At 38.6% G+C, this 19,227-nt stretch overlaps 1 protein-coding gene across 1 annotated transcript in view; it reads right to left on the bottom strand.

Annotated features, from left to right (window-relative positions):
- ADGRD1 (adhesion G protein-coupled receptor D1) overlaps window positions 1–19,227 on the bottom strand; it is a gene marked incomplete at both ends in the record, with an annotated part of 155,743 nt that overhangs the window by 28,887 nt on the left and 107,629 nt on the right. The window contains 3 exons of the mRNA XM_082007811.1: window positions 6,862–6,928; window positions 7,947–8,013; window positions 15,174–15,327. Coding sequence (XP_081863937.1) covers window positions 6,862–6,928; window positions 7,947–8,013; window positions 15,174–15,327 — 288 coding nt within the window. The remainder of the gene's footprint in view (window positions 1–6,861; window positions 6,929–7,946; window positions 8,014–15,173; window positions 15,328–19,227) is intronic.

The following is a 19,227-nucleotide window of genomic DNA, read 5'->3' as shown; positions in this document are numbered from 1 at the left end:
GGGTTTAAAGGAAAAAAAAAAAAAAAGAGGAGAGAATATGAAGGTGAAAGACCTATTTCCCCCTTCCTGTCCAAAGTTATACATCAGCTACAAAGCTGATTTTTAGCACCAAGCTAAGAATAAGGGTAAAAGAAACCTACCCTGAACGACAGAACAAAAAGAAAGAGAAGACTTCAAAATAGTGCTGTTGCTCAGTTAAAACTCAGTAATCACACTCTATTTTGACATAAATATTCTGAGGATGAGAGGGTGAATTAAAAACTGTTTAATTTTTATGATAATGATTTCTTTGGTGTTTTTCAAATCTTCTGACCAGTCTTTTAAATTTAGGTTTCTGAGGGCAGATCATCACCTGGTGTAAAGCAGGAGCACAGCTGTGATAGTCCATTTCTGCCACAGCTTTTTAGCCAGTCCAAAGAATACCCAGAGGAACCTGACAGCTTTTCAATTACAAGCATACTTGTTGTTCAATCAGTTTTACAGAGATGAATAAGAGACTAAATTCAACGGTCTTGGGATCATTTTCCCTATTCCCACCAAAGCATATTTTGTAAATACCTTTTATAAATTCTTTGAGATGGTAGCAAGCATTTTTTAGAAACCCACTTATATGCTGAATATGCGTGTTGACTGAAGCAGCGAACGATGAACATGAACAAGTTAACACTTTCTCTTCTCTTTCTCTCTTCTCTTTCTCCTCCAAACTCTCTTAATTTTCTGCTGCATGTCCGCCAACTGATCATCATCATCAGTCTCCCTTTTTGACACTTCCTTGTGGATGTCTGACAGTTCAAGTACATCCTGCCACAGTTGCTCCATGATCCCTTGTTCTGATGACTGCCAACAACAGTGCGCTCCTGCCAGTCCCACAAGCGCTTAACCCTAATGCTTTCTTCCATTCCTAATTGTTTTTAGACAGTCCTGTATTTTGCTTTCTGCATAGGATTTTATAAATATGAAGGTTATGCCGAAATAATGTATATTCAAATATTTTCCCCCCAAACAATTAAATAAAAAAAGATGAAACCTCATTTTTCAAATTCTGAATTTCCTACATGTTACAAAAGTCAATGAAAGTTATGAATGATACGCACCAACAAATGAATACTCAGAATCTTGCAAACTCTCACTAAAACTGGACATGAATCCTAAGATCTGGTCATGAAAACAGCACAAGCAAGATAGTCTCAAAAGAGACAAATTAGATGGTTTTCTAAAGCAAAAACTGTTCAGCATTTCTAGCTGAATGTTAATTTCTTTATAAAAACCAAATTGAATTGGAAATTAATTTCCTAGGTATTTTGGATGGTCTAAAGTGGAAACTTAAAAAAGGTCTTGAGCTTCTCCTCTTGTGCAGTCAGTGTGACTATATCCTTTCCAGGGTGCATTAGTAACATGTTTAAAAGATGAGAAGGAAACACTGTGATCTCACTGATGATAAAAACCAAGGTACTTGTAAAATTAGCAACTAACCATTACACTCAAGTCCCAAAATTCTATATTTAAATTTCCTGAACGACTTGAGGATTTTTGGTTAGGTATTTTGAGAAATTAATCTCATCCAGCCTAAACAGATTAGCTACAAATGTCTTCCTTTGCTAATGTTTCAGTCAGTAAAGCATGGAGGTATTTCCACTGTCCTTATCCTGGGAAACCAAAATACACTCCAGTGATTTTTTTGGCACATGATGTAAATACTTCGCCAATTACTTGAATAGGAGAATGCTTAGTTGATGAAACACTCATTAGGCTTTAACCTGTATCAGAATGTTCAAACTAAGAAAAAAAACATTTAGGTAAGGGAACTGTATATAGCTCCTATTTTTTACTTTTCTGAAAGGCCAGATTACCTGATAGTTGCAGTTATTTTGCCCTAAAATTACTGAGGAACTTAGAATATTTTTGCTTGCAGGTACTGGCCACACTCTACTTTTCAAAAGAATTAGCTAATAACATCAGTGCTTCTTTCCTAACTCACAGAGCTCCTTTCAGGGCAGCTTGTCCAACCCCAGGCACTCGCAAGTCTCTGTGAAATCAGCAGGAGCTGCCAGTTCCTCTTACTGTAGGCTTGGTCCAAAGCCCACCAGAGCCCATGGAAAAATCCCAATGACATCAGGGAGCTCTGGCTCACTCTAGTGGCAACTTCATCTGACTAAAAATTGTCAGATCAGGAAGAGAGTTAAATGTGCAAGAAGGACCTCTTTCACTATCTTTTCTCAGCAAAAATTTGTCAGACCAAATACAGTGAGCCAATTCTTTCCTTCACTTAGTTTTTTTGCAGGAAATCACCTCGATTTCCTCCAAGTCTCATGAGATCTTTGTTTCTTATTTAGTGCAGTGCAGAAATCCCATGTGTAAAACCCTCTGATGTGGTGTGTTGCATCCTAGCCAAGAAAAGGCTTGGCAGCACAGAGGCACTAAAAAAAAAAGGATAAAACGTATTGCCTTAATTAAATCCATTGAGCAGCTTTCCTCTAAAACCACAAACTATTTTCGGCTCCACTTCAGTTGCGGGCAATGGTACAGGGAGCTAAAACTGACTCTTCCAATCTGAGGTTTAACATACTCTCTCAAGGTGCAAGTTAATTTGATCCTTATCATGACATCATTAGTAGCACACCAACGCTGCAAGTTGTTGCAGTCGCAGCCCATTGCTAGGTCACATCAGAATTCATTACTGGGTGTTATGCACTTCCAAACACAGCCAGTCGATTAAATTAGATCGATGTTGAAATGTAGAAGAATGATTTTGGAAAGCCTGATTCCACTCTTAACTATCCCAGAGCAACTACAGATGGAATAGGCTAAACTGAGTTATTTTAGACTTCTGTGTACGTGATTCCATATTCATCCATGTGGTATGACACCAGTCAGAGCTGAATATCAGAGCAAAACCTTGAGGTTGGAAAGGAAATACACAAGAAAATACGTAATAAATTAAAGGTGTAACAGATGCCTGACTTCTATTCTTTCCTAATATTAATCCTTAATTTTTAGTTTCTTACAGTCTGTCCCCTTGTTTGAAAACATGTTGCATACTTTCTTGATGATTAAGCAAGAAGAAATTTAATTTTAAAATAATGAAGGAATTTAATTTTAAAATAGTAAAAGTGCTCATAACAGTGCTAATAAGAAAAAATGAGAAGCTTAGCAGCTGGCGTCTGTTCATTTGTGCTCTAATCCACCACAGCGCTTCAGTATGTACTGGATTTCAATGACTCTGAGGAATCCTACTGTTTCAGGGCCTTTAAACGCTATGGGTCCAATTCTGTCACCTCTTCCCATGATGAATGATGTTTAATAAGGGACACAAATTGTCACTTTTCAACCAGTGGGCCTATCTGCAGAGTAAGACACTATTCAACATACAAAAATTATCCTAATTCTGCACTGGTATAAATAAAGGTATGAATAAACACCATGAGGCAACAGAACTAAATCATGTATGATCAGCAAGTATAAGGGAGAGAATATTTTTTTATACATAGAATATTCATAAGGAAGGACCAACTGAAGACAGTGATGGCAATCTCAGCCTGGGACCCAAGTTCCACAGAGTCCCATCTGAAGAGACTGGTTACAAAACTGATGTCCCCACAGCACAGAACTGTTACAATATGCTAATGAAAATCATTTAGCTCCATAAAAATGCTGTTTATCAGAAAAAACACACCAGGAAAATAACTACTTACAGGGAAAACAATAGAAAGGACTTGCCACTACAGCCCAGTATCTCCCCTGCAATGGATTGTTCACTGGCTGCAGCACACCCGCTGCTCTGCGTACACAGATGCTTTCCGCAGAATTTCCTTAATTCTGCCCTATCTATGGAAACACACCAAGGCAGCAGATGGTTGATAACAAAGCAAGCCGTCTGCCAGAAGTTTTAATGTCTTGTTCCAAAAATTCAGGTGCTTTGTCAAGTTTTCTTTCTTTCATTTGAAGACGTGTCCCAGGCCCACTTTGGCTGGATGAGATTAGTTTGGTTTTCATATTATTTGCAACAATTTTTTTGCAAAGCTGCCTTAAGGGGATGCTTTAGAGGCTTGAGTGTTGTGGTTTGGGGTGTGGGTAAGAGTGATATTTAAACCTTAAGATGCAGGTAGAAGCCAAAAGACCTACATGTAGAAGGAACTATTACTTTCATCACATCCCTTGACTAAAACCCCAAGAAAAGAGCACGTTGGGTCTGGGAATCCGTAGAGGGCTGGGAGGTTCTGTGAATTACTCCCTAGAAAAGTATGTGTGAGTATTTTTTCCCAGTCACACTCCCACCGCATCACTCTGTTTTAAGGCTCCGTAGTGTCTTTATTGCCTGTAAGGATGTGGCAGGACAAAAGTAGACTGTGTCTGCCTTGTGTCTAAGGGAGTGGGAGTTGAAAAGAGCAGTCCCCCTGTTTTCTTCACAGCATAATCCTTTTTCTTGGCAGGGAGAAACTGTGGATGAAAGTAGTCAAAAACTGCTTTTTGAGACATATTTTCAGAGCTAAACACTAGTTCATGCAACTAGTGGCTAATTTGTTATTTAAAGAGCATAGACACACAGGCACACACAAAATAGTGTTTAGCCTTGTTATTTCCCTATAGGCTCTAACACATTTTTCAGCTAGCATAGTCAATGCCTAGAGAGAATAATTTGTCAGCTAGCTTGCTGCTATTCTGGGCAGAGCTGCGTTTAGACTATCTAACAAATTGCTCTACATGGATAAACCTTGTGAGGTCATTTTTTCTCTTTCTCAAAATATTTGTATCCCTACAAGAATACAACTTGAGCTGCACAAATATTATATATCGTAAGTGAGAGCCAGACAGTTAGACCCTCACTTTCACTGGTGAGCAGCTACGCATGCAAATTGTTGAAGGCTGTGCTCACTCAGGTGAGTAAGCGCTTCGCTATCTGGCATGTTTTGATTTATATCATCTCTGGACAGCAGCTGGGAAAGATTTGATTTTACTGCTTGCATCTCATTTCCTCCTTCGCTGCTGAGCAATGGCCAGAAAGCAAGTGCTACTGTGAGGAGACATTTGAATATTAAATTATTTTAAGTGCTCTTCAATCATCAATATCTACATAGCTTTAAATATAAACTCACATACAGAAGGTCTAAAGTACAGGCCAACGAGAAATTAATTTTGTTGGAACAAAGTCCAGAGCTGTTTAGCCAGCTCTAAACCGGTGATCAACATTTTTTATTTACATGTATATGCTTTCACTTAGGTAAAAGAAGTTCAGCCCTTCCTGCACAGGGACTTTCTGGTGTTGTCATTAATAATTTGATTAAAATGCTAACATGAGGCAATTTCTGCCACATCAATACAGCAACTATTGTCACTGTTCTCTTAACATATGGTTACATAGCCTAGTTTTCTATAGGTTATATAGCTGTATCTTGGGTGGAAGATGCTGGGCTGGGCTGGGTTGGGCTGCCTAGGAGAGGTGCTGATTTCACTGTCTCCCAGGCAAATGTTAGGATGTCCAGTCCGCTGCAATGTAACATTGCCTGTGATGGAAAAGGTCAGCCAAGGAGCCACCTTCTGCTTGCCAAATAGTTACAGAGATATGCAATGGTAAACACTAGTTTAGAAGCGCTCTCCTTCCTTCCTTTGGCTTGTGAGCAGGATTTGTGGGGTTTTTTTCTGTGTGATGAAATTTGGGGAAGTTTCTTTGTGCTTTCCATGGAAAACTAAGCTTGCTTAGGGAAGTACAAGGTATAGTCAGTGGCTGATTTTGATGCTCCTCCATGCAAGTGGTCAGGATCTTATTTTACCTGACCTTCCTTAAACACCACAGCAGGCAGACTCTGGTCTAGATTTGGGCTCATGCCTTTAAAATCTAAGTAAAGTTTTAAAGACAACCCGATTTCACTAATCAGTGAGTTTACTCCATGTTCATACTGTCACTCTGACATTATAACCTGCAGCAAAAATCATAGATAACCCGATCAATTAAAGTATTGGAAACAGTGCTGAAGAGGAAGAATCTCCCACTTTAATCCCTGCAAACACCCCTGACTCCTTAAGTAATCACAGTGATTAAGCTACAACGCACTGTAATTTAATGTGTGGGCTTAATTAAACTGCTGTAGAGCGTTCATGTATCAACATCAGAGCCATGAACCTGCACTTGCCCTTGGAAGGATGATGTTCATTATAGCTGGCAGAGGTGTCTGCAGCAGCCACCTGAACGCCAGCAAACTCGCCTTGATCAGCAGGACAAACTGCCATACCTGACATCAAATTCAAAATCAGAGGAATAGCACAAATTCCTCATCCCTGTAAGGAGGCAGGTGCAGCTTGTTACCTTCCCCAGAGCTCACCCAAAGGGCGACAGCTCATGCCGTTGCTTTAACCCATTCCTGCTAGCCACTGACTGCTTGCAAACTCTGCTGATGATAATTTTCCCTGAGGGCACTCAGCTTTACCAGGAAAAGTGAGCTCTCTACAAGCAAAAGCTTCAACTACCAGTGGGGCGGAATCAGACTTTCAACTTTTACTGCTGTATATGAAACACAAACCACAGAGTTTGTTCTTTTGGCGGATCTTCCTGAGAATTATTAAAACTCCCAAGATTACTTGGTTCTACACAGTTATTAATGGCCCCAACAGGGCTGTTTCAGAAAAGGGCTGTCCTGGTATTTTAGTCGTGGAAGAGGGGAATTAATAGTGTGATAATTAATATGCATAAACCAATACGCAACCATGTAAAACACAAAAATCAGAGGAACAAAATGATTCATCTCTGTTGTTCAGTCAGGCTTACTGGCCTGGCACAAGGACTGACATCAGACCTTCAGCCAGTTCTGCTGCTTGGCTGACACAGATGTGCTACAAGAAAACAGCAGCAGCAGCGGGTTTACCTACCAGAATTACAAACAACGCCGGCGCCACAAAAGCCCAGATTGCTCCATTCTCTAGTGAAAGCCAGCAGCTGCAGAGAGAAATCAGAATTATTTTAGATGAAACACATGGTCACCTAGTTAGTAATGTTCTTAATTGAAAAAGAGACTAAAAGAGAGTACAAAAAGACTGATTAATTTTAAAAGCAAGAGACCTGATAGAGCATCAATAAGAAGCTCATTTTCCCCTTGCACTCGGGCAATCTGAGGCAGGATCTCATTTTGATTTGTATCTTGCAGAGAGTCGGTGACAGCTATCTGCCCCAGCACGCCTTCAAATAGCATTAGGGGTGGAATGATGAGAAGAAAGGAAAGGTTTTATTTGCTATTTGTTGTTCTTGTATCCTGTATCACAGGCTCTCGATTCAGTGCTGCGAGCACTGTCATTGTAGCAAGAGAGAAATTGAAGTCCCCCCTGCCTTGCCTGGCTGGGGGTGAGGAAGAGGCTGGGAAACATACTGTCAGCTTCACACGTCTGTCTTACAGCAGTGACGATGAAAGCTAGTTTATCACAGAAAAACAAATAACCCTGGCTCCAAATCTTTTGCTTACATTATGGTAGGATTGAATCCTACAGTGTTTTCTCAGATATATTTGCTCTTCTTTTTCCAAATTGGAAAGGAATTCAGTTTTCAAAACTGTTAACAATACGCATTCTAGGTCTCCAGATGTTTAACTGCAGTTTTCTTCAAAAGATAAAATATTTGATTAATGATCAAAGATTATTCTCATCTTGTTAGAAAAGTTTCAGCCCACGCTTTACGCTGCGTGTGGGGTAAGCAGGGAGCTCCCTGTAGGAGGCCTTACGGCTCTGCAGCAAAAGGGGAAAACAGCAAAACATCTCAGGAACATTTCAGCAGTGAAAAGCAAACCTGAGGCGTCTAGGTCTAAGAATATGCCTATACAACAGTCGTGCCTTTGCAGGCTATCTTCCCTGCTCTTCAGCAGGGTCTTGCAGAACTACAGTCCTGTCAAGAGATCTACGAGTTTTTCCCCCCATCAGATTTTTCATCCTTGTTGCATCTGGAGTGAAGACATTTTCATACTCACTTGTGACTTTCTCCATAGCTCTCTAGGGACAATGTCGTAGAAATTACACAAATCACCATTGGGCAGCCTGCAAAAAGGCAAAGTTGGTGGCAATCTTAGTAACAAAAGTACGTCCTCCAGTAAACCCTGCAAGCTCAGCTAAATTTCATGTGGACAACAGAACAGCTCAGAGTAATTTTAGAATTAAGTCTAACTCAACAGCCTCCTGCAGCTGTGTAATACAACATGTTTTAATCAATTAACGTCAGACAAACAAAATGACTTTTCAATAAAGCACTAGTTTAACAGTTAAACTGAATTAGTGCTAATTTCATTGAGAATCATAGTCCTTTTTCAGCCTGGTTTTTGTTTATGTAATTTCTGTCTCTCGTTATTTAAGCAGCGATATCCTCTGGAGCCATATCAGGCTTATTTTAACCACTTTCCCCCAAGTAAGCGCACCTCACTCAAGGGTTCAAAACCATCTAGAAAACAAACTTGAGTTTCTCACAGGGGTGCACGACTAGCAGGCGAGAGGACAGAAACGGCGACATTTCGTTAGCCAGAGCAGCACACATGGCAGCGAGAGACAGTTGTGAAGAGACAGAAGCAAATTCAGATCCCACTCAGACACCCAACCAAGACTTATTGTAACATAAATATGTAAGAGCTCTATACGATTTCTCTGTTTAAAGTAGACTGTATTTCCAGATGGGTTTTGGCAGTTCCAGTGTGCTGCATCCTGGGAGGTGGAGGAGTGCTTCACGGGAATACACAGGAATGACACAATTACGGTGCTGCTTCAGGGGGAGCTGCGTGTCTCTGGCCCTCAGCACTGCGATACCCTGTTGTGCCACTTTAGCACAGCTTTCCAGGCCAGGAGCTGGAGAGGAAGTGAGGTTCTTCTTGCCAACAGTTCTGAATATGGTAAAACTTCATCCCTTTAAATATTAAATAATTGTCTGTTAATTCCTGTATGATTTAATAAAATGTGAAGGTTTGGGTTTTTATCATCTTACAGAATTTAATAACCAGGTCCCAGACAGAGTATTATACATGACAGCTTAAAGTTTCAATTTCCTTTTAAATTCTTCAGGTTTTCTGCATGAGGCTTAACAAAATTCTCTGACAAGCAATTTCTGTTTAATCTTACCAATATCATCCCCATAAAATTCTGTAAAATTTTCCTAATAACAGAACTATAATTTTTGGAAGAAGTATTTTCATTCTGTAATGTCTGTGGCTTGTATAAATACAAGCACCTTGTATTTATAAATAAGAAAGATACTCAGTAGTTAAGAAGCAGCATCTACAGGCATTGTTTAGGTCTTAGACTTTGAAATACAATCTGCAGGGTGGAGTTTAATATCCCATAAACTTGATTCTGCCCTCCCATGCTTGTCCAAATCAGGAATAACTCCTTAGAAATAATACTTGTGTAACACCTAAGCAAAGGCAATATTTTAGTCTACTATCACATTTGTCTATTTAAGAAAGGAAATTCCTATACACATTTGAACAAAGTCAAGAATAATTATATTCAACAGAGCAATTAAGCACAGACATAAGCCTGTCTGCTGAAACGTGATCTGCCATGGGTGTGTGATCTTCCTGGACTAAAGGTCCCACAGGTATGACTACACATTCCCAGTCACATCTTCGGTTGCTGAGTAGACGTTGATTGGCACCGTTTTTCCTCTGATGCAAGTTGTCTACCCATGGCAGGGACTTTGTCACAGAAGCAAAAATACCTGTGCCCATCTGGCTCTCCTTCATACTTCTACTCTGCCTTCTTTTTCCCAAGTCAAATGCTGGGTATTCAAGGGATTTAGCATGACTCTTTATCAATTTTAAATGTCAGTGAAGAAAAATAAATACAGAGTTCCTTTGGAAGATAAAACTTATGCAGATGAAACATGGAGCAGTCATCTGCATAAAAAGAGCTGTTAAGTCAGTGAGAACAAAATGCTTTGCAGCCTATAGTGCAGTGTTTGCCTTCTCTTTGCATTAAAAAGATATTAAATGGATAACAGCAATGGAGGCAGGATCAAGGTTTTGTACAGTGAAATTGGAGTATTTTTCCTTTAAGGAACAACCATTCAATAAATACCATAAAGGTTGGAAAAAAAATATTTAGCCTCAGGGGATCATAAGATTTTATCTGGACTGAAGAATTCATATGGATTATATATTATACACAAAAGTAAGTGTGTATGCTTAATCTTTTGTCAGTAATAATTACGTAAGAGCTATGAAGTTTAATCTACACCCATAATAGGTAACGTTAATGTTGTGCTGGCACTGGTTATCATCCATGAAAGAGCTATGGTTATGGTTTTTTACTGTATCTGAATGTTTTCTCAGGAAGCAGATGCTACAAATATGCTCACCAGCCCTATTCCAAGTCACAAAATTTATGATGCAATAGACCGTGCTTTCCAGAGCACAGTATCAGATGAAATTGTTCTAGCACACCTTTCTGGCAGCTGATCTATGGCACTGGTGTCACCTATGTCTCTGTAGTCCTACAGCAGTACAGCATCACATTGAAATGGGGTAAATCAACCCACATGGAGCCGTGTGCTGCTGCAGGTCGAGTTCTGCAGGTCCCCAAGCCAGATAGTTTAAAGCTACCTCCCAAGCTCAGCATCAAAACACAGCCTGCAGAGCAGGAATAAACTCTTAATACCTGGCACGGGAAGTCAAATAACACAATCCTTGCTCAGACGAAATTCTCCCTGAATTCAGCCCAAATACAGTCACTAGGGTGAAGTCTAAAATGAACGTCGGCTAGGTCCTCTTCTTCAGCATTAAACTTCACAACTAATCCATTTCCTTTATGTTTCTGAGGCACTAATGATAAATAAAGTGGAAAATGCCTGTAAATCTGTATGCTCTATTTTGAAAGCTTCTGTGTCTTCTATACATAGTGAAAAAACAGACAGGCTATAGAAACTCTGTGGCAGACAATTTGAAGCAATTTTAGGACATTAATTCTAAAAGGCTAAATATGTTACTTAGTGAGAAAGATGAAGCATTAGACACAAATGAAAGTACATTTCCTTTCAATACTGAAAAGATCTACGTTGTTGTATGGGGAAAAGTATATTCTCCCATTTGTTTTTGTAGAAGTTAATTTTCTATGATTTTCTTTGTCTTCTGGTGCATTACACCGTATCTATGCAGATAGATACACACATCAAGCAACAGCAAATAAAGAATCATAGAATCATTTAGTTTAGAAAAGACCTTTAAGATCATCAAGTCCAACTGTTAACCTAGCACTGCCAAGCCCACCACTAAACCATAAGCACCACACCTACACCTCTCTTAAATATCTCCAGGGATGGTGGCTGGCTTATTTAGGTCTTTTGACTGCTCAGAACAAAATCTTCATTCTAAGGCGGTCTGTAAAGGAAAGGAAATTGTCTAAAATAGGAAAACATGTTAAGGCCAAAGTGCCACAGCAAAATCTCCAGTATCACAAACTCTATCATCAGCGTCCTACATCTGGGTGGGTGAGAAGAGTTTTGCTACAATAATCTGTGTGTGTGTTAATGTTGAATCACCAAGGCAACAAAGTGGGTTTTTTCCCCCCAGTCAATCTCAAGGTAGGTTTGAAGGTACAATATTATCACCTTCCTCAAATTGCTCTTCTTTTTGAATTCCTGACAACTGCAGTCCTTGAGGTAATTTTAGCACCCTTGGGACTAAATACATAGGAATTTCAATCAGCTCTGCACATTTGGTATCCTGTCTGATTACTGTGGAATTCATTTTACAGGAGTAGTATCCCTCAGAAATCTCAACAGATGTTAGGAGATCAGTGATACCCAGTGTAGAGTTCCCGAACTTTTACACATGTACCTAGCCCAGTGTTTCTGCTTAAATCAGAATGATTGGTCTGGGTTTTTGAATTCAGGACTGGGGTTTGTCATTATTCCAGGAACTATGAGTTTGCAAAAGTCAAATGCATTCACACTTCAATTAAAAGCAAAGAGCGAAGAAATGAACTATCTGTTTTGACTAACATGAGATGAGATATCCTTGTCTTCAACTTCTTTCAACCATCTTTGGTCAGTATAATAATTATTAGCTAAGCCAAAGTGTAAAAAAATGGCCATTTTTATTAGATACTGGAAAATCCATATCTATTATGGTCTCAGGATGGCACAAGAATGCTCAACTTCCTTTTGACAGTGGTATTCAATGCAAACTTGCCCTCACTTTAAGAGCCAAATAAAATAATTATAGGACAAAACCTTTTTAGCCTCTTTTCCCAGCCTTGCAAGACTTCTGTTTAGATGTGGGAATTTTATGGAATATATATAACTTCTCTCTATTGTACTTTCATCAAGCTCATGAAGAAACAACCCAAACTACCCTGTAGAACACGAGCATACACTGCTGCTGAAGGCAGTACTGACACCTGATCTCTAATTAAACATTTTATTCATATTCAGTGCCAATATATTAACAGAAGAGAGAGTTGGGAACCGTCAAATCTGGGTGTCCTTTTAAGCATTTAAATAGTGAACACAGCAATGTGGATTTTCTCTCTAAAAACACCGTTATTCAGCAACATCTATTGCCAACTGAATGAGCATTAGAGTTACATACCAGTGAGCTGCAATACTGTTGACTGAATGAAGGTTGCCCTGATACTTATCAAGAGATAAACAATTTGGAATGCAGTTGCCTAGTTAACTTACCTCAGGGATGTTGAGACACACTTGCAACAATGACGTGATGTCAGATGGGATTAAGTAAATTCAACATTTAACTCATATGTAAATACTTCAAGCCATATGGATAAAATAAAGCAATACAAACTACTTTCCCAGCAACGGGGTAGATTTACTGGATTTCTGAAAACATTTTTTTTTTCCAAGCCCTTGTAGGAATAATAATTGGAATGTGCTTTCCAAAATTAAAATATTTCTCAAAAAAGGGCTTTTGAAAGGTGTATACAGAGAAATGTATTACTGCATATGGATGATGTCTTCCACTATCTTCCTCCAACAGTACCTTTGCTACATTTAAGAAACAGAGCTTGCCACTGGGTTTCTTACACTACCTTTGCCAAGAAGAGCATTGCTAGAAGAACTGACACAGAAACCTCTACTGCTGGTGCCTCCTGTATTTTGCTATGTACATCTATTTTGATGACAAATACCTACTGTTGGGCCCACGGGGTTATTGTCCAAAGCATTACTCAAAATACCACTGAAGATACTTTTTAGTAACCACGTTTAACATCCCATTGGGTTATGTATCAATAGGATATGTACTCATTGTGCTAATTACTACTGACTGGTAGCAGTCATATTGCAATAAAATGAGGCAAAACGCAACATTTCGTACTAGTCATATTGCAGTCAGATGCCATGTTTATCCTTGTGTTTCCTAAATCACCTTGTAGGTCACTGCCGTTTTACCATAAATAAACCTTAAACAAAATGCCCGAAAAAAGGGGTAAAGATGCACTGCAGCACATATAAATGATTAATTTATTTTCATAAGGTAATTAATGATTGATTGTAAATTGAGTTAATCAAAGCATCTGCTATAAGCAAATGCCCCAGTGAATTACATGCCAGTTCTCATTATTTTATTAACTGCTGTGGCTTTTTACATATTTCTGAAGGAGAAAGAGAGTTCTCAAGGGCTTTTGAGAACATTTTCTTTGGTTTAATCTGCTTGGATTTGTATTCCATGAGCTCTGGGTTAAATAAATCCACAAGAAACCTCTCTAGCATCAGCAGTTTTCTCTATGTTTAGCTCTGAATCTAGAAGAATCTACAAATCTCCAATGTCTTCAACCCTCAGCCTGTCTAGGTTCTCTTACTTTTGGGTCTATGTGCATGAAACAGATTAATTACTCCACTTAGCCTGTTTTGAGTAGTGGTTTTGGAATTATAAAAAGGAGAAATATTTCACACAACTCTACTAAAAACTCAGCAAAACAGTTTTCCAATTTTTAGCAACCGAAGCTTTAAGGTGCATACTGTTGGCATGTAAATTGGCCATTCCTCAACAGAAAAAAAAAAAATCTTAAAGCAACCACGATAAGGACACATGTCACAGAGAAGCAATGAGGGCAAAGAAAAAAAACATCTAATTAACCAAACGGCAGTTTGTCCCCTTTATTTAGCAGATATCATGTTCACCAGAGGACTGTATCAAATGGCCCTTAGACAGAACTGCTAAGGAGGAGATTCTAAAATGAGAGAGGAATGATGTACAGAACAAAAAGGCCACATTAAAAAAAGGACAAGTAGGCAGCTGTTGAAATACATATATTTTATATATATATATTAAAAAAAAATATATAAGTGAACAGCATTACTATCACCCAGATCTGCATGGTGCCAATAGGTATTAAACATTCCAATTATGACTGCAGTAGGTCTGTATTATTGATATAACCGGTTTTCATTCAGCTTCCAAATGCATTTGTGGGGGGAAAGATAATGCATGTTTTAACATGTTTTGAAATTATCTGTAATTACATAGATGCTCCTTTGCTGTCTTTTTACATGTCTGCTTTTGACTCAGTGTATGAGGTTTTCTTCATGTCAATTTGGAGGTTTGTCGAGCATCATTGCTGTAATTCCAGGACAGTGAAAGCAAGCTAGCTTTCATCTGCTCTGAAGAGTCTGGATCAAAATATTCCGTTCTGAGTCCTCAATATGCACATAGATTATGCTTCCATTACTGCATTTAAAAAGCTGTGAATTGTTACCTGTGAGATAGTCCTGTGTCATAGAACTACTTTTTTATTCTTAATAATAATATTGAGGTTCTGTGCAGCCTTTTTCACCTAAGGATTTTAAGGCACAGAACATCAACTAATGAAGTCTTGTGATTCTCCTGCGCTGCTGTGCCAATTTTTTATGTATGGGTTGCAGAATACAGATAGGATAAGCCAGTGTTGTGAGTTAGAACCAAAAAAAAGAACATAGAAGTGCAGTGAGGCCTCCCTCCCACACTCCTGCTATTGATTTTGTAATTAAGGATCTGATCTGTCCTAGGGAGGTCATGGAATTCACTGCAGTGGGATTAGGTTTAGGGACTATACATTTTTAAGTCTGATTACAGTCCAAAAAATTACGCATTTTCTTATCCAACAGACCTACTCTCAGTAAGGCAAACTATGATCATAAGATGACAGTTTTACACATGCTTGTGAATATAATTTTGTCCTATGGTGAGGAGACTTAAAGCAAGCAGCTACTAAATGCTTACCCCATCCAATTCCATAATAGTATAAGTGCTTGCTCTCTTCTGACCCAAACACTTTGATCACCATACTGTAAAGATGAAATCCTTCCACCAGCATCCATGCAAAAGCACTCAGGAAGAAAAAATGAAGGAGAATGGCCAAGATCTTGCAAGGCACCTAAATTAAGGAAAAAAAAAAAACCCCACACATTACTTCTTTGTGATGCAGTCATATTAGTTTTACTTTTTTTTTATTATTTCTGTATAAATTTACACACTAAATGCTTAATTATTGGAGTAAAACATTCTTAAAGAACAAAGCACCAGAGAATTCATTTTTCTACAGCATTTTCAGAGAGCTTCAGAGTAACAAATCCTCCCACCCTTTCACAAAAAAACAAAAAACCCTTGCCAAACATGATGTGGAAATCCAAACTGATTATTTATTTAGGCATAAGCAATACTCCTACCGAAGTCTACAAAATATTTAAGAATTCAAAACTGGAGGGTTGACATCCTGTTGCTGAGCCTGTAGTAAATACAGGAGAGTCAAAGAAGGGGGGGTACAGGCACTGTTCTGTATCCTGCCCCTGTTCTGTGATGGTAGAAAAATCAGTATGGTTCATGCCTCCTTTTCTACAAAGAACTAGTAGGAAGTCAGTGAATCAGTTAAGCTTGAGTAAAACATGGACATTTTAAAATAAGGTGCCATGTGGAACCTGCTTTTTAGTTACACTTCGCCATGTGGCTTTCCTGCTTTGCTGTTTTTCGTATTGAAAATAGGATAACACACAAATTAAATCACAAATTATATTCCAGTATCTGTCTGTCCTGGTTAGAAATTCTGTAAAAGTCCTATATAGTCCTCCATCAGCAATACTAACACAGACATTTCAAAAAATTATTATAAAGCTATGAGTGGCTCTTGTGTCCTAATTGCTCTATGGTGAGCATCTCGTTTGCCCACCTGTTTGAATTCTCAATTTCCCATAGTCTGAAATACGTACCAGCTGTGTATGAAGTCATATTTGACAATAACACATGTAGTATTTAAGGCAAAGAACTGAGTCTTCTCTGTAGGGTGTTTACAGTTCGAATCCTCCTTGATAGTCCTTTACTCACTATGTGTTACTAAGATTCTGGAATTAGAGGCTAATACAAAAGTTTAAGCAACAGAAAAAAACATCTAGAAAGTGAGCCCAGCTGGTGTAAACTAAACTATTTCAATTTAGACTACAACAGGCTTTGATGTGAAATAAACACTAGCCTGACAGAGAGAGGAATTCCGCAACAAAGGCAATGCAGCGAGAGGTAAGAACATCCTCTTGAGTCCTGTTTACACCCGCCTCAGTGCTGACGGCCCACTGAGCTGCAGGAAATGCAGTCAGTGCTTAAGAGCTGCGATAGCAGCTCTCGCCAGTTGTTCCTCAAAAAGATCTTTGCATGGTTCTCTGAAGTCTCCTATCAGCCTACCTTATGGAAATAGGAAAACCTAATCCTTTCTTCTTCCCCACTCCTCACGTATTCGCACAGCACATTCTCCTCTCCCCACTAATTGCTTTTTGAGGATGTCTCACCACAAGTTGTTTTGCTCATCATACAGAAATTGAACAGATGTGACTGCCAATGATCCTACCACAAGATAACCTTGTTTGGTTTGCTTGCACATTTTAAACACGCTTTTGGAACAAGTCCCAGCTATATCTCAGTTTTGCATCTTGTAGCATACTGATGATGGACATTCTGCTCTGTAGTTGTAACACCACCTACAGAATTTCAGAGGGGTTGCTTGCATGCAGTCCATGTAAATAGGAAGATGTTTTTATTTTCTTCAAGGTTCCCCTTCCTCACCTGCATAAGCCACAGTAAGGTATCCAAGCCAGGGGAGTCTGTGTGCTGAGGAAGCATTACCAGTAGAAACCAGTTTGCTGCCACAGTGGTCTTCAGTTGTTAATCATTAATTAGTTCCTCTTGTGGCAGTAGCTTAGCTGCCCTGTGCTGGCATTTTATTCTTTTTGTTGATGGTTTGAGGTTTTGTACACTAAGGAAAACTAAAATGTTGGGACTTGAAAGTATAATGAAAACTGAAGCTTTCCCATACCTTCTCACTTGTACTCAGCTGGTTCTGTGCTAGTGCAAGGACATTCTAATGCAAATCCATTGTGACTACACATCTTAAAAAGCAATAACTTTGGGTTTAATTCATGTAAGTGAGATCTGTCTTAGTATTTCGCAGTCTTCAGTTACATATAACTAAATCAGATTTGCTCATTGACAAAAACTGTAAAAACCTTTCCAGTTAATTTTATCATAAGGCTATGAAATCCATTTTAATGCCTTCTGATTTCTACTAGAAGATTAGTCCATGAAAATATAAATGCAACATAAAGCTGACTTACAAGCTTGTTCTGTCAAATGGATACTTCCCAATTTTTGAGTAGCCAAACAGTATGAATCACAAAACAGCAGAAAAATAAAACATAGTAGCAGGAGGCTGATCTGTATATAATTTTGTATCATACTGAGTTGCAGATTTTTACATAAAATCCATAGCAAAGTTGCTGCTCATCCTGTATTTGTGCCTTAATTATTACTTTGAAGATACTCTTAAATGACAGAATTGCCTTCTTGAAAAACGCATGGAAAAGCTGAGACTTTACATATTAAAAACAAGCAAGTGTCCCTTGCTGTATCATACAATGCACACTACTTTTAGTAGAATACCTGTAAAAAGACAAATCTCATTACTGTTCTTCTTACAACCTGTAGCAAGGCCTATTATGTTATAGTTGTTGAGAAAGTAAAGCAGACTCTCAGAAAATAATAGTCATTTGTTTACTGAAGACGGTCTTAAAACAGGTAGGTAAATTTGCATGCGTTTTCTAAATTAAACTTATAACAGTGTTTTCAATTTAAGTGGCAATTTTACTGCATTATACAGAACCCTCTGAAAATGTCCTTCCCTGCACTCTATATGCTGCTTTGATACACAAGTCTTGAATTTCTGCAGATACATATATCATAAACAAAAGTAGCTCATTTCATCTCTCTCTTTGGAAGTGTTTTAGCAATGCCATGCAGGAGTACTGAGGGAGAAACAGCTCAATACACTGATGCAGAACTACAAATAGTAGACACATTAAATTTTCCAGTTGCACTGGAAAAACAGTGCTGCCTGGCATGCTGTACTTCAATTTTCCTTTTGCTATGTCCAAGTAATATTTCAGTTTCTCCCGCAAACATACTCAGGTCTTTGGAAGGCTTTAGTAGCCTAAAGAAGTGATGATGGTTAATTAAATGCACACTGCTTTTTGCGATTCTGTTAAGAAAATGGGGCTCCCTAGTCTATAGGGAGAGTAAGTAACTAAGAGCAAACGTCTCTGAAGAAACAAATCCATCTATTGCCGAAAGTCTAAGGGAAGTCATTAGACCGGTGTGTGAGGACACAGCAGTATAGGAAGAAAATGTTGTGTGCGAAGATACTTGCTTTCTGTAGAAGATACCCTGCTTTCAGGAATAATTGCCTTCCTGGAATATGCCATGATCATTTAGGACTACTGTTTTAGCATTAATGATGTAAGATACCAAGGACCAGCTTTAAAAAAAAAAAAAAAATTAAAATATATTCTTGGATATATTAGAAAGGTCAAAGTCCTATTCGTGAAAATAGAGTTTTGTGGTTAAAAATGACTTCTACTCTACAAAAGGAAAATTGCTATAGTATGAACTGTAAATGATTAAATAATACATCTGAAATTACCAGGTGAATACTGTATGCTGTATCTGGAATAAAAAACTAAATATCCATGGAGATGGGAAAAGGATGGAGAGTCTAAAGGCAGTCATGCAAGTAAGTGATGCCAGCTCAGGGACTGCTTCTACGATGCCATTCCCTATTCCACTGTATGTCCTCACGCAAACTGGTACCACTTGTCCTCACAAGCAAGGGCACGTACAAACTGTTTAGCACTAGATACACACATCTTTGGCAGAAGCAGATTAAGAAATCCACACCTTCTAGTGTAAATACTGCCTCCCTCTTTTTGTAAACTACCATTTAGCGGTACAATTAAAGCAG

The sequence above is a fragment of the Phaethon aethereus genome (assembly GCF_964289735.1).
Source record: "Phaethon aethereus genome assembly, chromosome: 17".
Taxonomy (NCBI): domain Eukaryota; kingdom Metazoa; phylum Chordata; class Aves; order Phaethontiformes; family Phaethontidae; genus Phaethon; species Phaethon aethereus.
This window is presented reverse-complemented; position numbering and strand designations above follow the sequence as displayed.